This window comes from Macaca thibetana, chromosome 9 (genome assembly GCF_024542745.1).
Source record: "Macaca thibetana thibetana isolate TM-01 chromosome 9, ASM2454274v1, whole genome shotgun sequence".
Taxonomy (NCBI): Eukaryota; Metazoa; Chordata; class Mammalia; order Primates; family Cercopithecidae; genus Macaca; species Macaca thibetana.
Genome location: NC_065586.1, coordinates 62,916,347 through 62,933,857, shown reverse-complemented (window position 1 = coordinate 62,933,857; position 17,511 = coordinate 62,916,347). Strand labels below are relative to the sequence as shown.

At 53.9% G+C, this 17,511-nt stretch overlaps 3 protein-coding genes across 8 annotated transcripts in view; 1 reads left to right on the top strand and 2 right to left on the bottom strand.

The window, feature by feature from the left end:
- The window catches only part of SAR1A (secretion associated Ras related GTPase 1A), a 537,387-nt gene that overhangs the window by 382,799 nt on the left and 137,077 nt on the right, over nucleotides 1–17,511 (bottom strand). The window lies entirely within an intron of this gene.
- The window catches only part of PPA1 (inorganic pyrophosphatase 1), a 478,362-nt gene that overhangs the window by 332,711 nt on the left and 128,140 nt on the right, over nucleotides 1–17,511 (bottom strand). The window lies entirely within an intron of this gene.
- The window catches only part of PALD1 (phosphatase domain containing paladin 1), a 109,515-nt gene that overhangs the window by 73,558 nt on the left and 18,446 nt on the right, over nucleotides 1–17,511 (top strand). For all 6 annotated transcript variants that reach the window (XM_050803602.1, XM_050803600.1, XM_050803601.1 and 3 more), the window contains exons 8-18: nucleotides 237–388; nucleotides 742–841; nucleotides 1,060–1,164; nucleotides 4,235–4,330; nucleotides 4,707–4,835; nucleotides 5,304–5,420; nucleotides 5,504–5,659; nucleotides 5,954–6,136; nucleotides 7,640–7,780; nucleotides 8,001–8,072; nucleotides 13,930–14,070. In XM_050803602.1, coding sequence (XP_050659559.1) covers nucleotides 237–388; nucleotides 742–841; nucleotides 1,060–1,164; nucleotides 4,235–4,330; nucleotides 4,707–4,835; nucleotides 5,304–5,420; nucleotides 5,504–5,659; nucleotides 5,954–6,136; nucleotides 7,640–7,780; nucleotides 8,001–8,072; nucleotides 13,930–14,070 — 1,392 coding nt within the window. The remainder of the gene's footprint in view (nucleotides 1–236; nucleotides 389–741; nucleotides 842–1,059; nucleotides 1,165–4,234; nucleotides 4,331–4,706; nucleotides 4,836–5,303; nucleotides 5,421–5,503; nucleotides 5,660–5,953; nucleotides 6,137–7,639; nucleotides 7,781–8,000; nucleotides 8,073–13,929; nucleotides 14,071–17,511) is intronic.

The following is a 17,511-nucleotide window of genomic DNA, read 5'->3' as shown; positions in this document are numbered from 1 at the left end:
TGATGCCCTCGGAGTTGCTCTCACTTCCAGTTCTTTGAGCTCCTCCAAGGCCTGGGGAGGGAGCAGGCGGAGCTGATGAGGCTGTGGCTTTGGCAGATGAGGCCGGGACACCTACTGGAGCCCACTTTGTTGCAGACGGTGGGGCAGGGTGGGCTGATGGCATGCTTTCCGCTGCTCAGGCCTCAGCCCAGGACTTCCTGGCCTCACTGGGGCCTGATCCTCATGGTCTTTCTCAGGAGACCCCCAGCCTGCTGCAGCTCTGTGATGCCCACGGGCCTCCCCCAGCCCTCGTCTTCAGCTGCCAGATGGGCGTGGGCAGGACCAACCTGGGCATGGTGCTGGGCACCCTCATCCTGCTTCGCCGCAGTGGGATCACCTCCCAGCCAGAGTGAGTGGCCCAGGGCCCAGCGTCCTGAAGGGCTGTGGGGCCGAGGAGGGGACAGGCTGCCCCACAATGTGGGGACATGTCTAGGAGCCCAGAGCCAGAGATGGACATTTGGCATCTGGAGTTCATTTCCTGGTTTGCCGTAAGACTTGCTGGGAGAGCTGGAGAAAGTCACCTGACCTTTCTGGGCCTCAGTTTCCCTAGTTGGGGAACTGTCCCCTGCTTCCCACAACGTGATTCAGAAGGAACTTGTAGTCTGGTGTCCCCCAGCGGCCATATGAGCGGAGACAGCAGGCAGGTGGCTGTGTGAGACCTTTGGAAGAGCCCTGCTAATGTACTGACCCCTGCCTCGACAGGGCTGCCCCCACACAGGCCAAGCCCCTGCCCATGGAGCAGTTCCAGCTGATCCAGAGCTTTCTCCGCATGGTGTCCCAGGGAAGGAGGATGGTGGAGGAGGTGAGCTAGGGATGGCAAGGGGCTGGGGCAGAGGTGGTGGAGGGGATGGTCACTCCTCTCACTGGTCGGGGCTCTCTTCCTCCCTGATACCCTCCCCCACCTCTCTGCCAATCTTTTTCTTTCCCTCTCTTTTCTCTTTTCTCCTGCCATTCTGCCTTGACCCTGCTCCCCACCGCCCCCCTCACCTCCCTCTTCCTTGCCCTGGTCCCTGGCACCAGGTGGACAGAGCCATCACTGCCTGTGCCGAGTTGCATGACCTGAAAGAAGTGGTCTTGGAAAACCAGAAGAAGTTAGAAGGTATCCGACTGGAGAGCCCAGCCCAGGTGAGGCATGGAAGGATGTGCGAGCACCCTGCTTCCCTGTGAGCCCCGCGGCCTGATTTCATTAGGCATGTTGACTGGCTTCTTTCAGACTGACTTTTTCTGGCTGCTGCATCTCCCATGAGAAGAGCAGTTTTCAGAGGAAGGGGAGATAGGGCGGCTGGGCCCGCAGGAAGGACAAGGAAGAGGGGAAGTTTACTTTCCCTGACCAGGTCCCTTCAGCTGCAGAATAAACAGGACGGAGGAAGGGGCTGCTGGCCAGGGCTGCAGGGGCCCCTGGACTCAGATACTCCCCAGGCCACTCATGGCCTCCCACTAGTAAAACTCCTGGTGTTTCTTTGGGAAGACTGGGGTTTGGTCCAGCTGGCTGCTTCTGAAAGACTTATGGCTCTAGGATGTCTCAGCAGACCCTGTACCCATGCCCTAGCGAAAGGAGGTGGGCTTGATAGTGTTTGTATCATACAGCGCATGGAAAGAATCTAAAAGCCACAGAGGTGGCTGCTGCTGCTGCTTTCTTGTTTCTTCTTCTCTTCCTCCTCCTCCTTCTTCCTTCTCTTCCTCCTCCTCCCCCTCCTCCTCCTCCCCCTTCTCCCCCTTCTCTTCCTTCTTCCTTCTCCCCCCCTTCCTTCTCCCTCCTCCTTCCTCCTCCTCTTCCTCCTTCCTCCTCCTCTTCCTCCTTCCTCCTCCTCCTCTTCCTTCCTCCTTCCTTCTCTTCCTTCCTCCTTCCTTCTCCTTCTCCCTCTTTCTCCTTCTCCCTCTTTCTCCTCCTCTTCCTCCTCCTCCTCCTTCTTCTCCTCTTCCTCTTCCCTCCCTCTTCCTTGCCTTTTCTTCCTCCTCCTCCTTACCCTTACTTCTCCTTTTTTTCTCCCCCTCCTCCTTCTTCTCTTCTCCCTCCTCCCTCCCTTCTTCTCCTCCTCCTTCTTCTCCTTTCTTCTTTTTTTCTCCTCCTCCTTCAATAGGGTCTGCTTTCTCCTTCTATAGGGTCTCACTCTGTCGCCCAGGCTGGAGCACAGTGGTGCAGTCATAGCTCACTGCAACCTCAAACTCCTAGGCTCAAGGGATTCCTCTACCTCAACCTTCTGAGTACCTGGTACTACAGGTGCATGTCACCACACCTTACTTTTTTAGAGATGGGGTCTTGCTATGTTGCCCAGGCTGGTCTTCAACTCCTGGCCTCAAGCAATCCTCCCGCCTTGGCCTCCCAAAACACTGGATCTTTTTCTTTTTAAAAATATTTTTTAAAGGCCAAGGACAGTGGCTCACACCTGTAATCCCAGCACTTTGGGAGGCTGAGGCAGATGGATCACTTGAAGTCAGGAGTTCGAGACCAGACTGGCCAACATGGTGAAATACTGTCTCCACAAAAAATACAGAAATTAGCTGGGTGTGGTGGCACCCATAGTACCAACTATCAGGGAGCTGGTGTTTGCCCAGTAGTACCAGCTATCACGGAGGCTGAGGCAGGAGGATCCCGTGAGCCCAGGAGATCGAGGTGCAGTGGGCTATGATCGCGCCGCTGCACTCTAGGCTGAGCAACAGAGCAAGACCCTGTCTCAAAAAACAAAACAAAACAAAACAAAAAAACCCAAACCAAAAAAAAATCCCATACAGTACTTAGAGCCTGCCAGAGTCCCTGGAATGTCACCCCTGCTGTGATTTACTAAACAGTCCCCCTCTTCTTGGACAATTGAGTTGCTCCAGTTCCCCATCAGTGTAAATACTTCTTTGTTGAGCAGCTTCATTGAAAATGAAGGCTGTTGTGTATTTAGGATTCTTTCTCCCCTTAGTCTAGATTAGGCATCAGCAAACTATGGCTCTTAGACCAAATCCAGCCTGCCGCCTGTCTTTGTAAATGTGTTACTGGAACACAGTCTTGCTGTTCTCTTCTGTACTGGCCCACGACTGCACTTATGCTAGGATGGCAGAGTTCAGTAGCTGCATCAGGGACCCTGAAGCCTGAAAGTCTAGAGTATTTACCGTCTGGCCCTTTGTGGAAAAAGTTTGCCAACCCCTGGTGGAGATTCCCAAAGATGGGATTAAATTTCACCAAAGGGCGTGGCCCTTCTTAGGGCCTCTCTGAATCTCACTTGCCTTCCAAAGGGTATTTTTTGACCCAGCAGGAGAACCTGGAGATCCGAGGGCCCTTGGGGTTCTCTCAGACAACCCACCATGCGGAGGAAGCTGGGCCGGAGTCAGGAGACGGGGAATCTAGCTCTGTTTGCTGTCAGCTGTGTGACTTTCAGGAAGTCACCTCATTTCTCTGAATCTCCGGTTCCCTCTGTAAATTAGGAGTAATTAGGATGGCTCCCCGGAGCACTGCTGTGAGGGTCTTTGTATTTCTTGTGGAGAGACCCCAGTTCTTCTTTTTTTTTTTTTTTCATTTGTTTTTTTGAGACAGGGTCTCGCTTTGTCATCTGGGCTGGAGTGCAACGGTGAGATCATAGCTCACTGGTGACTCAACCTCCCAGGTTCAAACGATTCTCCCACCTCAGCCTCATGAGTGCCTGGGACTACAGGCATGTGCCACCATGCCTGGCTGATTTTTGTATTTTTTATAGAGATGGGGTTTTGCCATGTTGCCCAGCTTGTTTTGAACTCCTGGGCTGAAGCGATCTGGCTGCCTCAGCCTCCCAAAGTGCTGGGACTACAGGCGTGAGCCCCTCCAGGTTCCAGTTCTTAAGGGAGGGCCTCTGGCTCGGGGAAGGGTGTTCACACACTTGTCTTCCTCAACACAGAGGGTGCACAACCCTGACCTGTTGGGGGTCGCTGGAGCTAAGTGAGGGAGCCCTTGCTTGTCTCGGGGCTGGGAGCCCGCTTGGGGAGACCAACCCTGCACCCAGAACCACAGTGCCTGGTGTGGTCACCCACATATCTCCCCGGACCGCAGATAACCACAGCAACTAGGATAGGGTGAGACACTTAGAAGAACTTCCAGCCTGGCAGAACTGTGTCATGAAGGGAGGGGAAGACTGTCTTCTGGAGAGTTCCAAGGCTTAACTCCTGCCCTTGCAGGGATGGGGACAGGGACAAGATGGGGACAGGCCCTTCCTTAACACCCTGTCCTCCCTCTCAGGGAAGCGGCAGCCGACACAGCATCTGGCAGAGGGCGCTGCGGAGCCTGGAGCGGTACTTCTACCTGATCCTGTTTAACTACTATCTTCATGAGCAGGTGGGGCCCGGGAGGAGCAGACCCATGTCCCCTCCTCCTGGGCCTCTTCCAGCCTCCCCACTGCAGTGACTGACTTGCTGTGGAGGGAGATTCCCCAACAAGGAACCGGGGAGGGAAGGGAAACCAGGAGAGACCCAGATTCAGGAGTAGTCCCTGAGCAGCTGGGCACAGGGAGACCCCACCTCTCTCCCCTGGGCCCTCGTTTCTGTCCTTAGCCAGGACACCAGATGTGCAGGTCTTCTCTCAGCCACTCCCTTGTCCCTGCCCCGGGCCATGTTGGCTATCTCCTGGGGCTTCCCCTGCCATGGTGTGGGCAGGGAGATTTCAGGATGGCCCTGTGCCCCTGAATGCCTTGTCTCTCTGCCTCGGGCTGCAGTACCCGCTGGCCTTTGCCCTCAGTTTCAGCCGCTGGCTGTGTGCCCACCCTGAGCTGTACCGCCTGCCCGTGACGCTGAGCTCAGCAGGCCCTGTGGCTCCGAGGGACCTCATTGCCGAGGGCTCCCTGGTGAGTGTGACTGGCAGTCGGGGAAGTGGGCATGGCTGTGTACTGGCCCTGGCCCCTGAACACTGGATTCCTGTGGGGTTGGGGTAAGCATTGCACTCGCGGGTGAACAAGAGAGGCTGTGGGTGTTGGGATCCTCTTGTGAGCAGAATGGGGTCATGCTCAGGCCCCAGCAAGTATTTGCAGCTTTGGCCGCTGTTCTGGTACCTTCTCCTCAGTCTCAAACCCAAGAGCTCTGGGCAGGGTTCTAGGATCTTTGCCTCCAGCTTCTTGTCTTTGAGCTTCAGCTTCCTGGTCTGGAGAGTGAGCACCATTGCTCTTCTTGCCAGGGCTGGGGGGAAGCTCCAAGTGCTTTGTAAACTGTGAAGCTCGGGTTCCACCCCACCCGCTGCCTGCCTTGGGCCAGGTCCTGACCCTTCCTGCGGCTGCAGTCGGCTGCTGTGGGTCCCAGGCTCAGTGCTCTCCCCACAGCGGGAGGACGATCTGGTCTCCCCGGACGCACTCAGCACTGTCAGAGAGATGGATGTGGCCAACTTCCGGCGGGTGCCCCGCATGCCCATCTACGGCACAGCCCAGCCCAGCGCCAAGGTGACCTCTCCTAGGGGCCTGGGTCCCCCAGTGGGGTTGAGGAGGGAGGGCTGAGGGCTCACTGCCGGCCCTCCCGTGCCCAGGCCCTGGGGAGCATCCTGGCCTACCTGACAGACGCCAAGAGGAGGCTGCGGAAGGTCGTCTGGGTGAGCCTGAGGGAGGAGGCCGTGTTGGAGTGTGACGGGCACACCCACAGCCTGCAGCGGCCTGGGCCCCCTGTGACTCCTGACCAGCTGGAGGTGAGGCCCCCTGCCCTCTAGGCACCCCTTCCTCCGAGGCTTCTGGGGAGTGGCCTGGGAGGGTCTTCAGAAGGTCCCACGCTCCTGTATACAGATGGAGAATCTGAGGCCCCGGGAGGAGCAGTGTCAGGGAGTAGCCAACTCAGGATTCCCACTAAAGTGCTCTGGTAACCTGCCTGGCTTTGGGGGTGGTTGTGACCCCTGAGGCTTGGAAGGTCAGGGATGGGACTGGAAGCCAGGGCCAGCCTAGAGCCTGCCCCAGTGGCCTGTGTGCTCCCTCCTGCCCTTCTCCAGACCCTGGAGGCCCAGCTGAAGGCCCATCTAAGTGAGCCTTCCCCGGGCAAGGAGGGTCCCCCGACCCACAGGTTCCAGACCTGGCTCACCACGCAGGAGGTCTTCAGCCAGCACCGCAGGACCTGCCCCGGCCTCACCTACCACCGCATCCCCATGCCGGACTTCTGTGCTCCCCGAGAGGAGGTGAGGGTGATGCTCAGGCTGAGGCCTCTGGGGAAGGACGGGAGGCCTCCCTGCCTCCCCTCTGGCCTGGGCTCTGGGAGAATGAAATGGCCCCGGGCTTCTCTATGGGGCCCAGGGATGGTCTCCTGGGGTTTTTCCGATTTGGCCCAAGTGGTTTATTCACATCCCTTCCAAGCTTTGTGTGTGTGTGTACCTGTGTTTATTATGTGTTGTAGGGGGTGTGTGTGTGTATTGTGTTACACGTGTGTGTGTGATAGGTGTGTGTTAGCGGGGTGTGTATTCTGTTACATGTGTGCATATGTGTTATAAGGTGTGTGTACATGTGTTTATTATGTGTTGTAGGGTGTGTGTGTATTGTGTTACGTGTGTGTGTGTGATAGGTGTGTGTGTGTTAGCGGGGTGTGTATTCTGTTACGTGTGTGTATGTGTTATAAGGTGTGTGTACATGTGTTATGTGTTGTAGGGTGTATGTGTGTGTATTGTGTTATGGGTGTATGTGTTATAGGTGTGTGTGTTATCAGGATGTGTGTATATTCTGTTACAGGTGTGTGTGTGTATTTGTTATAAGGGGTGTGTGTGTGTGTGTTGAGGGTGAGCATGTCCATGGTGTCCGTGGTGTGTGTGTCTCAGTTGGGGACTGTGTATGGAGTGTGTGGGTGGCGTGTGGAGTGTGGCGTATGTGTGCATGTGTTTTTATGGAGTTTGTGATGTTTCCCTTGTCTGTGTTGGGGGCTGTGTGTGGAAAACCATCTTTAGGGGAGTGGTGTGGTGTGTGTGGTAGGGTTTGTGGAGGGATCGTTAGGAATGCTTGTGTGTGGCATCTGTAGGTCTGTGACTGTGGGTGTCTCTATAGTGTGTTTACGGGACATGGATCCCTGTGTGGCGTTGTGTGTCTGGCGTGTGTTGTGGTGTGTGTGTTGTAGGTGGGTCGCTGTGTGCTGTGTGTTTCTGGCAATGGGGTCCGTTTCCTGCCTGAGCCCCTCCTGGCGCATCTCTCTGCGGCTCTCACTGCCTGCGGTCTGCTGCCCCCTAGTGGCCGTGTGCTGCCAGGCTTCTCTGAGGTCAGGCCCCCATCCTCATCGTGGGACCAGGGTTGGGTCCAGCTCAGGTGGGTGGCAGGGCCAGCGGTCCATGTGCAGCCCAGGGGCGCAGTACACAGGGGTGGCATACAGGTGCATGTCCTGCGTGGTGGAGGGCGGGCACCTTGAGCCCCAGGTGCGTACTGTGTTGGCTCACACGTCCTGTTCGGGTGCTTGGTGTGAGGGTGGTTACAGCTGCACAGGTGCAGCTGTTGACACGCACATAGTCTCATGCACTCCGGTGAGTTTTGTTTGTGTGTGCAAGCTTGGGGGCCTGAGAGTTTCTGGCCTGAGGACAGTGGCTGGGACTGCCATGTGGATGGGGCTGCCATGTGGATGGGGCTGCCATGTGGACGGGGGGCCCCGTTGGGGTCTGCGCATCCAGGAGGCACCCGCTGACCCAGACCTTGCTCTCCCCACCCAGGACTTTGACCAGCTGCTGGAGACCCTATGGGCCTCCCTCTCCAAGGACCCAGGCACTGGCTTCGTGTTCAGCTGCCTCAGCGGCCAGGGCCGTACCACGACTGCGATGGTGGTGGCTGTCCTGGCCTTCTGGCACATCCAGGTATGTGTGGCCTCTCCAGGGAGATTAGAGATATGCCCAGAAGGGAGTGGACACTCAGGTCCCAGGCACACAGGTCCTGCAGGAGGGTGTGAGGGGCACAGATAGCCTGGTGTGGTCCCAGAGCCCCTTCTCTCAGTCTTGGGCAGCCCCCCAGTCCTCCCCAGCAAGGGGCTCCTGGCGTTAGGAGGGGGCTTCTGTCTCAGCTGCTGTCCTCCCTCAGGGCTTCCCCGACGTGGGTGAGGAGGAGCTCGTGAGTGTGCCTGATGCCAAGTTCACTAAGGGTGAATTTCAGGTGAGCATGCCCTGCGGGGTCCCTGGAGCACCTTGGAATGGGAGGAGGAGGAGGAGGACTCCTGCTCACAGGTCTAGGGGTCCTCAAAGCACGTCCCAATGCTGTCACCTCTGCCACCTCATCATATCAGTGCTTCCCTGTTCCCATTTTATAGATGAGCCCAGCAAGGCATGGGACAGCTTGGCTCTGGGGCCCTGGCAGATGGCTGGCCATGGAGATGTGGGCTGGACCCCTCCCTGCCTGGCCTTGCTGCTGGGCTGCTGTGTGCCTTGGGGAGGTCACTGGCCACCGTCTTGTCTGGGTAATGTTGATAACAACCTCTCAGCACCTTCAGCCCAGCTGTGGTTGATGACCTTGTGTGGGTCACCAGCCTGCTCTGCTCTGCCTGTTCCCCTATTTCAGATTAGGGCACTGGATGGCCAGCCACAAACATTACAGATTTAGTCATCCATGTATTGTGCACCTGCCACATGCCACAGGCCATCTTCTCAGGCATTCCAAGAGTCATGGCAACGTCTCTCAGAGTTGACCCATGGCTGACCTGCAGCTGGCAACACAGTTGGCTCTTGTGTCACTGGCTACCTTCGCTACTTGCCCCTCCCCTGCCCTCGCCACAGTCCTGAGGCCCTGACTGCTGTGCAGCACCTCACACTTCCCAAGCTCTTGCAGCCTCTGGGCCTTTGCATATGCTGTGCCTTCTCCCTTCCTTCTTCTGGCTGATTCTCTGATTCTTTCCTTTTTCCTTTTCTTTTTGTGGTAAAATATGCATAACATAAAATGTACCATTTCAACCATTTTTAAATGTACAGTTCAGTGGCCTTAAGTACATTCACGTTGTTGTGCAACCATTGCCACAACCCATCTAACTCTTTCATCTTGCAAAACAGAACTCTGCCCTCCTATTCAGTAATAATTCCCCATCCTCCCTCCCAGCAGCCCCTGTTCTACTTTCTGTCTCAATGGATGTAACTACTCTAGGAATCTTCTATGGGTGGAATCGTACAGTATTTGTGTTTTATGACTAGTTCATTTCACTGAGCGTGATGTTCTCAAGGTTTACCCACATTGTAGCATGTGTCAGAATTTCTTTCCTTTTAGAGGCTGAATAATATCCCGTTGTATGGATAGACCACATTTTGTTTCTCCATTCCTCCATCAAAGGACACTATTTGCTTCCACCTTTTGGCTGTCATGAATGATACTGCTATGAAGTGCATTGTACACGTAGCTGAGTCCCTGCTTTCCGTTCTTTTGGGCATATACCCAGGAATGGAATTACTGGGTCCTATGGTAATTCTCTTTACTTTTTGGAGGAACCACCATGCTGTTTGCCGCAGGATATGCACCATTTTACATTCCCTCCAGCGACGCACAAAGGTGCCAATATTTCCACATCCTCGCCAACACTCGATTTCTGTTTTTTCTTTTCTTTCTCTTCCTTTCTTTCTTCCTTTGTTTCTTCTTGAGATGGGGCTTCACCATGTTGGCCAGGCTGGTCTCGAACTCCTGACCTCAGATGATCCACCTGCCTCAGCCTCCCAAAGTGCTGGGATTACAGGTGTGAGCCACCATGCCCAGCCAATTTTTTTTTTTTTTTTTGATAATAGCCATCCTGCTGGGTATGAAGTGGTATCTTGTGGCTTTGATTTGCATTTCTCTGATGATTAGTGATGTTCAATATCTTCTTATGTGTTTATTGGCCACTCATATATCTTCTTTGGAGAAATGTCTGTTCAAGTCCTTTGCCCATTTTTGAATTGGATTGTTGTTGAGTTTTGGTTCTTTGTATATTCTGGAAACTAATCTCTTATAAGAGAGGTGATGTGTAAATATGTTTTCTATTATGTGGGCTGACTTTTTACTCATTCATAGTGTCATCTGATGCACAAAAGTTCTTAATTTTGATGAAGTCCAGTTTGTCTGTTTTTTCTTTTGTTGCCTATGTCCTTGGTGCTGTATCCAAGAAATCACTGCCAACTCCAATGTCACGAAGCTTCTCCCCTGTGTTTTATCCTAAGACTTTTATAGTTTTAACTCTTAGGTTAAAATCCTAAGTTTTAGGATTTTTTTTTTTGGAGAGGATTCATTTTGAGTTAGTTTTTGTATATGGTGTGAGGTAAGGGTTGTCTAAGTTTATTCCTTTGCATGTGGATATCTGGTTTTTCCAGCACCATTAGTTTAAGAGTCTGTCTTTCCCCATTGAAAAGTCTTGGCACCCTTGTTGAAAGCCACTTGACCATATATATGAGGGTTTATTTTCCAGCAGAATTTAGTCTTCGCATTGGTCCTTCGAATGTGATGGTCAGGCCTCTGCTTCCTTACACCAGGCCCTGTGCTGGGAGCTGTATGTACTCCCCCTGTCTCCTTTCCCAGCCCCCAGGAGGTAGGTGCTTTTACTGCTCCCAGTTTGTAGATGAGAAAATGAGGCCTGGGGAGACAAGTTTATTACCCTAGGGCCACATCAGAGAGGTGGGGCTGGGGTATAAGCCAGGCTGTGAACCTCAGAGCCTGTGTTCCAAAGTTATATCATGTGACCTGAAGACACCCCTGTATACCCCATCCTCACCCACCCCCAGATAATCTAGACCAGCTTCCTTTGCAATTAGTTCAGCATTTGCTGAGCCAACAGTCTGTTGGGGAGAAGGGAATATTCAATAGAGCATGAAGAGGCCCAGAGCAGACACTGGTTTTAAGGGCCAAGAGTGCAGCTGAGGGAGCCTGAGAGGGCTTCATAGAGGAGGCAGCATTTGAGTGCCTTTGGGGAAGATTAGTGAGTATGCTTGGTGAGGAGAGGAGTGTGTAGAAAGATCAGGTGTGCAAAGGAGGGATTCTGGAAAGGACAGGAACGATGTAAGGCTGTGATTTGTCAGAAGGGAAGCAGGCAGGACTGAGGGGTGGGGGCCCGGATTGTGAAGGCCCTGGAGGGTTGCACTATGTGTTTGACCTTGACTGTGAGGCCAGCAGGGAGGCAGAGGAGGTTGTGATCAGACTCTCAGTCTGGGGGTCCCAGCAGGCAGTTGTGTGGTTTGGGGAGTGGAGGGAGAGGCAGGAGCTGAGTGAGGAGGGGCTGCAGGGTGAGCAGGAGGAGCCCAGTCCTCATTGGTAGGTCTTGTGGGCTCCTGGATGTGGGGTGAGGACGGCACCTAGGATGACCTCGAGTTTCTGGCTTTGCGGTCGTGACAGCTGTCGAGATGTGGAATTCAGAGGAGGAACAGCTGCAGCAGAGGCCAGGAGTTGGGTCCCCTGTGAAAAGCTGCAGTCCTATCTGAGGTGGCCCCCAGGGGACACAGTTCCCTGCACCTTCCTGGGGACCTGCCTAGAGTCTGGGATTGGAGGTGTGGACTGGGCAGCTCCCTCCTGCTCCCCTGGGCACAGCCTTAGCCAGATCTGCCACTGGTTCCTTCCAGACTATTCTTTTTTCTCCTCCCACTTGGCTGCAACTTCATGCCTGCTGGGGTGCCCAGCCCCAGGCCAGGACTCTCTGAGAAACACACGAGTTGGGGAAAGGCCTTTCCCTGTTCTTAAGTGGCAGCCAGAGAGAGAAGAGGGCGAGTTAGGTGTTCATTCATTCACTGGGCAGCTGTTGCTGGGGCATCGGGCAGGTGCCAGGTGCCACTCCAGGTGCTGGCAGAAAGCCCCCTCACTTAGTGGGGAGCAGGCATGAAAGCAGAAGCAGATGAGCAGGTGGCTGTCGACCATGGGACAGGGCTCTGCGGGGACCTTGCAGAGTGGTGGGGGTGGGTGGTGGGAGGGGTTATGGGTGAGGCTGGAGAAATAGGCTGAGACCGGGTGGTGCAGGGGGCCTTGTGGGCCCCAGTTTCTGTGCCGAGTGCAAGGGAGCCATGAAGAGATCAAAGCCTGGGAATTATACAAACATGGGTTCACATCTATACTTTTGTAAGATCTCTCTGGCCACCAGGGAGAGGGAGGGCTGGGAGGAGGTGGAGACGCTGGTCAGAGGGGTACTGATGTGGAGGCAAAGGGGGATGGAGGTCTGGATCAGGTGCCAGCTGTAGAGAGGTGCAGTGTAGACAGATTTGGAGGGGAACTCAGCACAGGGTGGCTGAGAGGGCCTGAGGGGGAAGAGCCATAGAGTGACCTAAACAGGCTTCAGTTTTCCCTTGCAATAAAGGGCAGATTATATCATTTTTCTTTTTCTTTTTCTTTTTCTTATTACTCAGAGATGGGGTCTCACTATGTTGGCCAGGTCGGTCTTGAACTTCTGGCCTCAAGCGATCTCCCCACCTCGGCCTCCCAAAGTGCTGGGATTACAGGCATGAGCCACTGCACCTGGCCTGGGCGGGGGATAATATCAGATGAGTGGTATCCAACTCTGAGCGTCTGCGCAGTACCTGGGGCTCCTGGAGGTTAGGAGGAGGGTGGGGAGGCTTCTCACACCCCCTCCTCACCCCTCCAGCCCTGGTATGTGACAGCTATCTGTTTTATAGATCAAAGTTCTGCATGAGGCCTTGTTTGAAGCAGGATTTCTACTGCTTAAAAAATAAGCACCTCGACCAGGCGTGGTGGCTCATGCCTGTAATTCTAGCACTTTGGGAGGCTTAGGTGGGCGGATCACCTGAGGCCAGGAGTTCAAGACCAGCCTGGCCAACATTACGAAACCCTATCTCTACTAAAAATACAAAAATTAGCTGGGTGCAGTGGCAGGCACCTGTAATCGCAGCTATTCGGGAGGCTGAGGCGGGAGAATTGGTTGAACCCAGGAGGCAGAGGTTGCAGTGAGCCAAGATCTTGCCATTGCACTCCAGACTGGGTGACAGGGCGAGACTCCATCCCAAACAAAACAAAACAAAACAAAAATAAGCACCTTAGGTCAACTTAACATTCCATGGGTGCATTGGGGTGGTTTTTGTATCGTGTAATACAGAGCATACAAAATGGCAATTTGGAGTCACAGTCGTGCATTTAATATGTCTTGAACATCTTAAATCACTTCGGTTCCCATGTTTTTTTGTAGAATTATTTCCTAACGAAAACCACTTCTTGATTGTGGCTCTCCTGTGAGAAGTGGGTGCACGCTGTGATGTCTTTGGCTGTGGCAGTCCTGTTTTCCTAGTAACTCTGTTGATGTGCTCTGATACTGAAAATCTGTGTGGTGTGCAAGATACTAAGTTGTGGATTGGTAGGGCTTTTATGCCACAGCTTTTCAGAACTTGAAGATACTGGTACTTAATACTCTCTTAAGGAACAATTTACCTCCAAATTTTAGGCTGGAAAATTAATGGAATAACTTCCCAGCACTTTGGGAGGCTGGGGGCGTGGATTGCTTTAGCCCAGGAGTTTGAGATTAGCCTGGGCAACGTGGCAAAACCCCGTTTCTACTAAAAGTACAAAACATCAGCCACGTGTGGTGGCATGGGCCTGTAGTCCCAGCTACTCGGGGGGCTGGGGTGGGAGGATCACCTGAGTCCAGGAAGTTGAGGTTTCAGTAAGCCCTGATCACGCCACTGCACTCCTGCCTGGATGACAGAGTGAGACTCTTGTCTCCATAAAACAACAACAAAAAATGTCAATGGGATAACTAAAAAGGAATCATAATCCATACCTTTTTTAGATTTTCGGTACAAATTGCAATGTCTGTGTACTGATCCTCAACACAACCAATAAATCCCAATTGTGGAGGAAAAAGAAAAGCACCTGGGTAGCCTGGCCCCTGAGATGTCCAGGATCCCCCGTCCTCCCTCTGTCTGAGAACTGAGGAGCAGGGCTCTGTGGTCAGCACCTGGGCCTTAGAAATGGTGTGGCCTTTTGGTGAGGGTGCAAGCCTGGTGCTGGGGCTGTGGGTTCTCACCTGCCCCCACCAGCTTTCTGTCTGCTCACCCCCGTTCTCTGGCCCCAGGTAGTAATGAAGGTGGTACAGCTGCTGCCCGATGGGCACCGTGTGAAGAAGGAGGTGGACGCGGCGCTGGACACCGTCAGTGAGACCATGACGCCCATGCACTACCACCTGCGGGAGATCATCATCTGCACCTACCGCCAGGTGAGCCCTCGCCCCACCCCAGCCACCCTTCCAGGTGTGCACGGCCCAGGGAGTGGCTGATGTGGCTTTGGGGTTGCTAGGGGCCCCTCCTTGGCTCCTGGTCACTTTTCCACCTTCTGGAAGTGGAAGTGATCCATGAAATGGACACATCCCCAGCCCCAACCCACTCATACCAGATTCTGGAGTGGTGGGGGTGATGCGTGCAGGGGCCACGTTCAAAGCATTCAACAACTGCTGCGGCCCTGGGACCAATCAAGGATGTGGCCAATCAGAGTGAACACCCAGGAGCCCTGTGGTGCCAGGCATTAACCCTCTAGCTTCTGAGTCCTGGCAGGGGGACCAGAGGTCCCGGACAGGAGTCAGGTCGTGGTGGGTGGGGACCCTTGGGGTCTTGGAGTGGCTGTTTCACAGCTAGCACGGAGGCCGTCATCTCGGGATGTAGATATGTCTGTGCTGCCCTGGGTCTGGGGCTGGCTCCCAGATGGGGTGTTTTTTGGTCTGCTCAGTAAAAATTGTTTTTAAATAACTCATCACATTATAAAAATAAAGTTTTGGCCAGGCACGATGTCTCATGCCTGTAATCCTAGCACTTTAGGAGGCCGAGGCAGGCAGATCACCTGAGGTCAGGAGTTGAAGACCAGACTGGCCAATGTGGTAAAACTCCATCTCTACTAAAATACAAAAATTAGCCGGGCGTGGTGGTGGGCACCTGTAGTCCCAGCTACTCGGGAGGGTGAGACAGGAGAATCGCTTGAACCCAGGAGGCGGAGGTTGCAGTGAGCGAAGATCGTGCCATTGCACTCCAGCCTGGGCAATAGTGAGACTCCTCAAAAAAAAAAAAAAAAAAGTTTCATAATAGTCCAGATTTCATGTAATAATCTGGATTTTCAGCCTATCTGGAAAGAATGTGCCCTTAAGCCTGCCTGAGTCCCCAGTACTCCCTGCTCTGTCACACTCAGCCCTACTGGCCCAGTCCCATGACCACAGGCTAATGTGGGCTCTGGAGTTTTCTTCCTGGGTCTCTGTGTGGAGTGCTCACTTCTGTTCCTCTCTGGCCCAGTGAATCTGATTGCCTTCTGGGACACAGGCAGGTGCTGAGTGGGAGGGGCAGTGGTGCGAGCCCGCAGCTAGGGGGTGAGGACTCCATGGTGCTGAGAGGGGGCTGTATGTGCCAGCCATGTGTTCCCCACTGCTGGCCAGCAATTCTTAGAAACAGCTCTTGCCTGTGGCCCCTGCAGAGGGGGCCTGCCCCAAGCCAGCCCTATGCTCGGCTGCAGCTGTGCACACATTGGGGCAATGACTGATTGGGCCCAGCTTTTGCTCAGGGTCATGGATCAGGCCCTGATTGGGGCAAAGGGTGGATGCCTAGCTAGAAGGCAGGGTAAGGCGTCTGGGGTCAACCTGGGCCCAAGATCAGAGGTCAATTGGGAGGGGAGTTTGGAGAGATTAAGAGGCTGCCAGGCCAGGGGAAGAGTGACTCACACCTGTAATCCCAGCACTTTGGGAGACGTAGGCAGGAGGATCACTTGAGGCCAGGAGTTTGAGACTTGCCTGGGCAACATAGCAAGACCTTGTCTCTACAAAAAAAAGAAAAAAAATTAGCTGGGCATGTTGGCCTACGGTCCCAGCTACTTGGGAGGCTGAGGTGGGAGGACTTCTTGAGCCTGAGGAGTCGAGGCTGCAGTGAGCTGTTGTCACTCCACTGCACTCCAGCCTGGGTGATGGAGAGAGACTGTCTCAAAAAAAAAAAAAAAAAAAAAAAAAAAAAAAAAAGGCTGTTAAATGTGGGGAGAGGAAGGTGGTTAAGGAGTTTCAGAAGATGGACTTTGGTGAATTTAGGAAGAACTATTTTCTTCAGGGCCATAGTTAGATTGGATCCTGAGTCTCCTTTTGAGTTACCTTTAGGTCCCTCTCACAATGGTCTTGTGGCAGCAATGAGCTAAGAAGCTGAGCTCCTCCCACTTTCAGAGGATGCTGAGAGGGTTGAGAATCGAAGCTTCCAGTTCAGTCTCCAGCTAGAGGCCCAATAGTTGAAAAAGGATGCCTGCTTCAGAGCATCTTAGACCCTCTATCCCATGCTGGCCAGGGTCTGTTAGCCCCTACCTCCCTGACTTCTGAAGCTGATAGGCCTCCCTTCCTCTCATCTCTGCAGCCCTGGAAGTCCATTGTGAGGCACCCAGAGGGTGGAGCAGGGAGCATGACAGGGCCTGAGCCCTGGGGAGAGAGGAGGGTTCCCCCAGAGCTGGCCTGCAGCAGTGTCCTCAGAGAGCCTGGGAAGGTGTGTCAGGTGGGAGGGGCTGCATGGCAAAGGCCAGGGGGCCGAAAGGTGCAAAACGAGTTTAGAGGCAGCAAAGGTGGTTTGGTGCACGCATCTGATGACATAGAAGTTGTTGGAGATGAGTTGGTGTGGGTGAGTTGGCACTCCTCCTTGGACATTGGAGAGGGAAAGGTGGTTGGGGCTGTGAGAGGTGATTGCTTTACTCTGTTGGCATTGGAGAAGGAAGGTGGGTGGGGTGTTAGAGGTGGTCACTCTGGCTGCCTTCTGAATGTGAAGTGTTTTTTAGTGAGGAGAGAGGAAGCAGAGCCAGCTGAGGATTCTTACCACTCCCACCAGGTCACCCACCCCCTTTCCAAAGGCCAGGTTGGTTGTGACCTCTGCAGTGGGAGGACGAGGATCCCTGAGCCCCAGGGCCCCTTGGAGGGCCCAGAGGCAAGATGTAGAGTCATTCCAGAATATGGCCACCAGGTGGCGCCAGTGACCTACCTGGCCAAATTCTTCGAGGCACTGAAGAGCCGAGGGACTGAGACACCCTCTGGTTCAGGGGCTTGCACCCCGCATGTCCAAGAGATCTGAGAGCTTTAAACCATGCTGTGGCAGAGCTCCACTCCTAGAGAGTCTGATTTAGTTGGTGGGGATGTCTTGGCCAGGGCACGGGGCTTGTTTTTGAAGTCTCCCAGGTGATTCCAGTGCACAGCCAAGGCTGAGAGCCACATATTCTAAGCAGCGGCCCCCAGCTTTAGTGGACTTCAGAATCACCTGGTGGGCTTGTTAAAATGCAGACTGCTGGGCCCCACTCTGGAGCTTCTGATTCTGGAGGTCTGGAGGTCTAACACACTCCCAGATGATACTGATGCTGGCAGGGACCACACTGGGGGACCTGCCATCCCCCCACAATCTCCGTTACAGCAGCTTTATTGACATACAATTCACGATGTATATAATTCACGTGCCATGCAATTCACTTATTTATGGTGCATGAGTCCGTGGTTTTTAGTACATTCACAGAGTTGTGCATCCAGCACCACATCAAGTTTAGAACATTTTTCATCACCCTGAAAAGAAACCTCACACCCACTAGCAGTCGCTTCCCTTCCCCCACCCTCTGGCAGCCACTGATCTTTCTGCCGCTATGGATTTGCATGGTCTGGCCATTTCATATA